Here is an 8,810-nt window from a genome sequence, read left to right as displayed (position 1 = left end):
AGGGAAGGGAAGAGGCGTCCGGAAGGCGCTCGGCCCCGCCGCCTCCTTCCCTGCCTCCCCGTCAGCTGCTTCGCCTCCGGGGCGGGAACAAAGAGGCCGTCGGGGGGCAGCGTCCGAGGGGAAGCGGCTCGGGGCCGCGTCGCTGGTATTTCCTTCCCCGCCCGCCCCCGCCGAGGCGGTAATCAACGCGGCCGTGGGCAGAGCGGCGTCGCGGGGCTGCCTGAGGGAGAAGGAGCCACCGCTCCTTCCCCCCCCGCCCCCCGGCCCGCGTTTAAACCGGCTTCGCTTTCTCTTTCTCCGCCTGGCGGTTTCGTCTCTCCCTCCCTCCCTCAGAGGCCTCCCCCATGAGTGAAAATGGTGCTGCGCCTCGAGGGGAGCTGGTCGCTGCTGGTGGGGAAGAGGTTCCTCAGCCTGGCCGAGGAGGAGGAGGGCGGCTCGTGGGAGACGGGCCGCGTCGCGGAGTGGCCCTGGAAGTCGGGCAGGATCCGGGCCGTCTCGCACACGGACATATCCAAACAGGACCTGAAGGTAAGCGGGAACTTCCCCAGGCATCATCCCGAGACGAGAGGGCTCGCGCTGCGGCCCCAAACTCCCCGTGTTTATCTATCTGGTTTTTTATATATATATATGTGTGTGTGTGTGTGTACGTATATATATTTTGGAGAAAATTCTGGAAGAGAGTGCGTGCTGCTTAGTAGACTTAACTACTTCAAAACGTGTGTACCCCTCTGGGTAAACCCCCGATGTGCTTATGCTAATGCCAGAAAACTACCTCAACGGACTTTGCGCGTTAGTTGCCTTCCACCGGCATTTTGGAAACTTCGGTTTTGTGTTGTGTCTCCGCTGCCTTGGTTTCGTTTCTGCATTTTTCTGAGGCGCGATTTTGGTGAATCACTCCCTCTCTCAGAGGCTGCAGTGAATTATGAAACTGAAACGTTTATATTCAGATGGGGTTGATCATTGTTTTTTTTTTTTCTTTTTTCCTCTTTCTTGCCCTTTGCAGCAGTTAGTGGTAAACAAGCATTTCTATTGTCTTAAAACAGCGCTGCAGACATGTCACACTCACGCCAACTGTTGGAGGTTCCTTAAACTCTTCTTGCATAGTGGCTGCTTTTTAATAATGATTATTAGTGGTTTTTTTATATGCTTAGTCAACTACTGCAAACTTACTGGAACTTATTAACTATATATTTTGGGTGGAAATCAAGAGGATTTACCGATGACTGAAGTTCTTACTGGGCTCTTGGGCAGCCATAGCTGGTAAAAACTATTCAACCCTGTCTAAACAATTACTGTAGTATGCAAAGTTATTTGCAGAGAGCAGAACTTGATCATAGTGGTGGAGTCTTATCATATGGATCTGTTACACTTGTTTAACATGTGGCTTTGGTGACAGGCTCTGAAGGTGGCAACAAGAACCAAATCTTTTGGTTAAAAATTCTTCACGTTGAAAAGAGAAGGGGAAAACTGTGAGCTCTGATAAACTGAGTAAGCATATGTCCCTTTTCAAACGAGAAGAAACCTGAAATATTTCTAACCATTTCCCGAATGTGTAAACTTCTGGACGTATTATGGAGAGTCCTGAATTGTTTAGAGGCCGAGCTTCTTGTTGTGCCTCTGCGGCAGAGGTGGGGCTTTCCCCATGTATGGCAGCCTGGGATGTGTCTAAGCCTTACTTAGTGCGAGGAGGATGTCGCTGCAGAACGGTCTTAAGGACCTTCTTGGGTGCTTAGAAGGAGAAGAAGCAGATGCTGTAGAGAACTTTGCAGTGCTTTATTGAGAGCTTCATAAGTGGTTACGGTTCTGCTAGAATAGATTAAGTTAATGCATTCTTCAGTAAACGTGTTAAGTTGCGAAGCAGACAATCAAGGCATAAAGAGCTCTTGCATGGAAATGCATACCACCTCCTTTTCTGTCTCACAGCTCTGTGAAAGCAGTATGTATAGTAGGACCAGAAATAGTGATGCACTGAAAGAATCTCCAGAGGAGAAGAGAAATGTAATCTTTGAAATGGTACTTTAATTCCTGTAGCTTGTTCCTAATGGTATATAAAAGACAACTAAATTAGAAAGTGTTTTCTCAACTGTATTCTCCTGTATGTGCAGAGTTGATACTACAGACAAAACAAGCCATTCTGGTTCTGATACTTGTGCTATTTGCTTATCTTTCATTGTTTCAGTGAATTTCAAAATGACTGAATTGACGTTATCATCCATTAGTTTTATGACCCTTCTGTCTGTAGTAATGCTGTTCTGTTTGTGTATGTGTGTTTGCTTACCTCTCCCTACAGAGAGGGAAGTTTAAACACAAGGGAGTGTTAGATTCACTTAACTAACTTACCCTGGAGAAAAGTCAATTAAATGTTATATTTAGACCATACAGTGGTATTTTATGGGAAAAGGCAGGTTATTCTGGGAATAGTATTCTCTACCAAGTCACTTCATGTATTCAGACAAAGCAATTTTGGTGGTGGTGGGTTTTTTTATTCTTTCCTCATCTCTTCATCTTGCCTATGAAAGAGTGGTAATACCATTCCAAGTGAATTGGCCAAGCTACCATGTTTTTGCCATGTAGCCCCAACTGCTTTATTCTTCAAAAGGTTGTGTGTATGCTTCAGAGATTTGTCAAGTTACGAGCCAATTAAAAACAGGAAGCAAATGACCTTCATATATATAACTTAGTCTCCTTTTCTGACGTTTTGTCATTTGTCTTTTCAATAAAATAACTATGATTGCTTTTTGGGAGTCATATCCCTTAAAGTATTTCTGAAAAACAGTTTGTATTTTCAGGTACTCTAAAAAGTGTGTGGAAAATGTGCTTACTACTATGGTACAAAGTCTTTTAAAGTTCTGGTGTTACAACTATTTCTTCTGGTTTTTATTTCCTTCCTCCTGTTTGGTTGTAAATATTGGTGGCAGAGCTGATGGATATCAACCCTCCTTGAACAGCAGAGGAGGTGGAAAGGTCATAGATGGGAGTATTAATGTATTTTATGCAACAGGAATGATGACAAACCAGTTAAAGTTGACTCTCACTTATAAAATACTTAGTTGGCCTAGAACAGTTTAGTGATTACTTAATTATTTAGTAGAAAGACAATAATCATACTTGCAATGTAAGTACTTTTAAAGTTTTTTGGATAATTTCGTGTTTGTTTATCCTTTTCTATCTTCAATACATTTGAATTTTATGGGTTAGTTACTCCTTCCCTTTGCTCCCTTTTTGTAGGTTTGTGTAGAATTTGATGATGAGCCGTGGGAGAAGAGAAGATGGATAGAGGTCTACAGCCATAAAATGAAAGCATTCCTGGTAGAGCAAAAGCTGGTACTGGCTGAAAGAAGGTATCATGCCAGTTCTGTATCTCCTGTCCAGTGGCCTGCAATGGTAAGTATATGTTTGGCCTAACTTGTGATTATGGCCTAACAATAGAAAGCATTTTCCTTACAAAAGGAACTATGAAAATCAAAGCAAGTGTAAATTTCTCAAATACAGCTTCACTAATGGTATGTGGTTTACCCATGGGGTAGTCTGAAGGGAGATTAAAACTATTTGTACAACTAAAACTTAGGCTCTACATGTAAGCATTTGAAGTTGGTAGGCTGTGTCTTGAGATCCAGGGGTGTATTTTTGACTTTGCTTCCCACCCATAACCACTGTTATGGACAACACTTTTTTTTTTTTTAATTCCTTCTCCCTCTGCTGTTATGCTTTTCTTTCATGACACAGTCTTCAAGAATGAAGAGAAAAGGAATAAATAATAGATTTCTGAAGATAGCATAAAATTGGCATTTAAGATGAAGATACAGGCTTTTCAAGTACTGTTAATTCTTCAGAGATTCTTGATCTGAGACAATCTGAATGACTCTCTTGCGCCTGTCTGCCACAGGTCATTTGTGAGATCTGATTTTGGACACACAAAAACCTGAGCTTTATTCTACACTTTGGAGAACTAAGTTTACTGTAAGTGCCAGCCTTAGGAGTTTACATAAATCAGCCAGTAGAGATGGAACAGAGAATATTTCTTTGTTAATGTATTTATCCAGTTTAGTTTAATTTGACTGCTTCAGATGTTGCTACCCAAACAAACAGTTGTGAAATAAACTAAGATGTACACTGCTGTACATCAGCTGTGTTAATGTTGCAGTCACTGTTTGGTACTCTTGACTTTGCTAAATATTAAGTATGCCACATAATTCATGTGCCATGTAATTCATATTGCTGTATTTTGAGCTGAGGTTTGTCTTAAACAAAGCTAATCTAAATTGTTGGAACTAGGGTGAGAAAGGAAGTGTGTGTGTGTGGTGTGAGTACTTTATTTTGTTTCCTGACCCTCAAGTTACTGTCAGCATTTCTTCTAGTAGATTTTGCTGATACAGATATTCTGAAAACCTGCATATTTAAGCTTAGGCATTGTCATTTTTCATGCATTTAGATAGTCCTGACTGGATACTTGTGCTCTGTTTTATGTAAAAGATTTCCTTCTTGATGTGCTTAAATCATCAGAATGTGCAGCATGTGTTACAAAGCTGCTTTAGCAGAAGAATGATGTAGGAAAAAGTAAAGCACAGTCCTGGAGTTTGCCTTTGCAAGAGGCACCACTCGCATTGTACAGGGGAAGGAAAGAGGGGGTCACAAAAGGTTTTGTTTTAAATCCCGATTGCAATTTGTTGATTCCAATATAAAGGAGGGTGTGTTATTGACAAATAGAATAATTCTGTGTGATTTTTGTAATGTCCAGGCACTCTTGGAGAGATTTCTGCTCCTCCTATGCCCCACTTCCAATGCTGTTATAACTGAAGAGAAAATAACAAATTTTTTCTGTTCTTGATCAGTCCTTCAGAAACCCAGATGCAGACTCTATCATGTTTTGGGTTTTTTTTTTTTTTTCCTATTAAATGAGTTACAAGTTCACCTTTCCTGGATGTTTCCTGGATCGAGTTGTTCTTTCTACTTCTGACGTTCTAGGCCTCTGATGCCTCCCTATTCAGAGCAAAGGACAAGGCAAAATCTAATACTATACACGTTGGTAAGAGCTCATAAGCTTGGTAGGGAAATTCTGGTTCTCTGCTGTTCATAGAAGCTTTGGTACACCTGAGCGTAACTATATCATTGTACTGGAGCATAATAATTTTGAGGTTATGTAACTCGTTATATATGTTTAAACTAAGGCTTCAGTATATATCAACATGCTACATAAGTTCTGAAAACTCACATTTAGGCCCTGGGGCAGGCCTTGATTGATTTGCTAGTTATTCTGTACACTCCCAGCATGAGGAGAGTTGCTTCAAAGACACATATCCACAATTCTCTAATCACTGTTAATATTAGTAGCTTCCTCATTCAAAGATCATTAATGACAATGACCTGAACTGAATTCTTCACTCTTTCCTTTATATGAAATGGTGAATTTCAAAGATACTCTAGTAAGTTATTAGGAATATCTTAATAGGGGAATAGATGCAAAACTAAAATAATTCTTTAACTCAAATGCAAATGAGAAATGATAAACCTTGCTCTATTTCTAAGAATTTTTATTATTTTTTTAGACGTACAAATCGTTATTGGACAAGGCCGGTTTGGGATCAATGGTTTCAGTACGCTATCTTGGTGAAGAAAGATGTGTTTTTCTTTCTCAAGAGCTTTTGACACCTATTCAGGTAATGTATGACATAAATGTTTAGAATATATTAACCCAAGGTATCTTAAATACCAAAATATCGTTCATTTTTAAGTAGTATATTCATTGCTGAATCACTAGGCCAGTGCAAACTTGGAATATTGCTGTAATTCCTAATATCAGTTCTGAGCATTGTGTGTGGGCTTTATCTTTTGTAAGCCATTCCAGTACATGGCCATTTGTGAGGTTAATGGATTGTCCTCATCAGAACAGTCCTGAGTCCAGGTTGCATGAGGGGTAATCTGAAATGGTTTTCATTTTGATAAGAGAACGTGAGTGCCATTGTTGTGAAAGGAGTTGCAGGATAAGTCTTCCTAGTTAATAGAAATGCATCACTTCTAATCCTAACAGTGGTGGAGGTGGGCAGTTTATAAAGGAGATGGCTGAATTTATAGATGATGAGACTCAAACTTCTATCCAAAAGCTGTTACGTTCAGGAGCAATGTTATGTTCTGGGTCTTCTTGTAAGATGTTATATGGATAGTACCAATTAAAGTTTGATTGTCCYTTTAACTAGTTAACTATGCCTGAAAGGAACGAATGGGAAAATTTTTCCCCTTCCCTGTCTCCAGTGCATGAGAGGGGAAGGTGGATACCTCTGAATTAAAGGTAGCTTAATTTAATGGTAAGAGTGTTAATAAGCGTAATAAATCAGTTAACATTAGTTGCTTAGTTTTGTGTTTTTGTAGATTTTTCTTTTTAAACAGTTTTTTGTGATAATGTATTTTTTACTGATCTCCCCTGAATTTGGGAGGAGACCTCTAAAGCAGGATGCAAAATAACCCTCATTTCTGCTGTGGTGGTTGAATTTAAATTAATCTTGAAAGTAAGAGTACTCTCCTGCATATTTTAAGCAACATCCTGCTTTTTAAAATGTGAACAAGTTGAAACAAGCGCAAGAGAAAGTGGCTCTGAATGAAGGCATACTACCAATATCAAGTCCCTTTTAAAGAGCACCAAGATAAAAATATGTCAATGAAAATTAGGTAGAGGCAGGTTGGAAGAATTGCTCTGCTTGATTGGCTGGTCAAGGATTCTGAAGAAGAGTAATGATAAAGGATTTATCATTTAGAAAACTACTTTCAAGTTACGGGGTTAGGTTTAGCTCAGTTGGTTAGAGCGTGGTGCCCATAATGCCAAGGTTGTGGGTTTGGTCCCTGTATGGGCCACTTGTTTGAGGGCTGAACTAGATGACCTCCTTACCAATTCTATGATGTAATGTTGCTTTCTATGATAATGACCTGTAAGCAATCTGAGTAAAACTAGTAACAGATGGACTGTGTTAAGGACTGCTTAAAGCTCCAACATTAATATTCTACTTTGACTTGTTAACAAGCAGCAAGCAGGCTGCTTTCATGTTGAGAAACTAATGAATCACTTTAAATTTCAGTTGTGTGTTTTCACCTTGCTTATGTTGCCTCAAAGGCAGAAGAGTTTGTTTTTATGGAAGGTTTAACCTCAATATTGCAGTGGAGAAAGGAGCTTTTCTAGCATTTTGAATAGCAGTTCCTTTACTACTGATTTTTTGAGCCTTCTGCCTTTTACAAATACCAGTGATGCTTGTACTGATGAATAAAAATTCTTGTTTGTCCCTCTTAGCCTTAAGAACTTGCTTTAAACTTTGCACTTCAGAGTTGATTCTAAGTATCTTCAGTTGACTTGTTTTAGATAACAATATATATAAATATATATAAATGCATGGTAATGACTGAATCATGACCAATATTTTGGATATAGCACGCTGTTTTCATATGAACTTTTAAAAATGGCATCTTGAGCTGGACTGGATTCTGGTATTGCTATCATAGTTCAAATAAAAACATAAAATACTTGTACTTACATGTGCTCAGGACTGTTTAGAAAATGTGCATCTCCTGCTTCTAAGAACTTAAAGATGAATGGTTCAGTTAAACTTAGTGCTCATTACCAAGTAAAAAAGCTAATGTGATGTAGCCAGCTTGTTTTCAGAACAGTGTTGAAGTGAACCTGGAGGGCTTACTCAGGTTTGGCTTGCTGATGGTAGTTCCAAGTTAGCAGTAGAGAAGTGATGTCTTTTTTGATAATGCAGTATCCTGTGAGCTGAAGGAAGATAGAGTAATGAGTGACTTGTTTACCTGAATTGCTGCCAGCCTTGTTGCTAAAGATTCCTAAGTCTTTTTGTTAATCCGGAAGCATTATCCTTAATTCCAACTTTATTATTTTGTTCCTAATAGGAGGTGGAAAGTTCCAGGCTTCCTCTTATGGATGATGAAAATATTAATGAAGAAATTCAGGCTTTGGTTAAGAAACACCTGGATGAAACCCGCTTGGTACAAGGTACAAGTAGTGGAAAGCTGTGGGGATAAAGCTTCAAGTCAAAAAGCAAATCTTCATACTGATGGTGTAAATTATAATAATCTGTTTTAGAGATGAAAAATGTTGTTATTTTAAGACTGATTCTATGTAGTTTCTTTCACAGCAGTGAATGTAAAATGTGAAGAATTATAGAAAAGTCAGCGTCACATTTTCTTTCTGAGAGAGTGCATAATTTAGGTACATATAGATAACGTGGATGGCCTGATGCTTCTAGACTTCAGGAAAGTGTCAGATGGGTAGCAGTTCCCACTGACTTTGTGGAAGCTGCTTATAGCTTTTAAAGTAGCTGCTGGTTCAGAAACTTGCAAAACTTTATGCATAGATTACTTGGAGGTTCTTTTGGTCAAGTTAATTTTTATTTTTAGGTTTGCCAGCTCTGGTTCCTTGGTTACTGGTTCATACAGGTGTATTTGTAGTCATACATTTGCATGTGCAGGAATTACAGAATCATGAAATGGTCGAGTTTGGAAGGGACCTCAGGAGATCATCTGGTCCAAACCCTTCTTCTCAAGCAAGATCACAGAGAGGAGGTTGYCCGCGACCTTATCCACATGAGTTTTGATTATCCCCAAGAATGGAGACTCCAAAACTCTCTGGGCAACTTGTTTCAATGTTTAACCACCCTCACAGTACAAAAAAGCTTGCTTTCTTTTAGACAGAACTTCCTGCATTTCAGTTTGTGCCTATTGTCTCTTGTCCTGTTACTGGACACCACTGAAAAGTCTGGCTTCAGCTTCTTCACATCCTCCCTTCAGATATTTATACACATTGAGATTCC

General features: G+C 39.5%; 1 protein-coding gene across 2 annotated transcripts in view; it reads left to right on the top strand.

The window, feature by feature from the left end:
* The first annotated feature begins 84 nt into the window (after positions 1 to 84).
* The window catches only part of KDM3A (lysine demethylase 3A), a 30,005-nt gene continuing 21,279 nt past the window's right edge, over positions 85 to 8,810 (top strand). The window contains exons 1-4 of one of the 2 annotated variants that reach the window (XM_085314692.1): positions 85 to 528; positions 3,229 to 3,384; positions 5,547 to 5,657; positions 7,891 to 7,993. In XM_085314692.1, coding sequence (XP_085170818.1) covers positions 355 to 528; positions 3,229 to 3,384; positions 5,547 to 5,657; positions 7,891 to 7,993 — 544 coding nt within the window. In that variant the 5' untranslated portion in view covers positions 85 to 354. Of the gene's footprint in view, positions 529 to 3,228; positions 3,385 to 3,886; positions 3,961 to 5,546; positions 5,658 to 7,890; positions 7,994 to 8,810 lie in introns of those variants that run through there. The other variant, XM_085314693.1, reaches the window with a different exon arrangement.

This window comes from Rhea americana, unplaced genomic scaffold (genome assembly GCF_003343005.1).
Source record: "Rhea americana isolate MKP2758 unplaced genomic scaffold, rheAme1 scaffold_41, whole genome shotgun sequence".
NCBI lineage: Eukaryota > Metazoa > Chordata > Aves > Rheiformes > Rheidae > Rhea > Rhea americana.
Note: the sequence above shows the minus strand (reverse complement) of the source record. Positions and strands in the feature narration are given on the sequence as shown.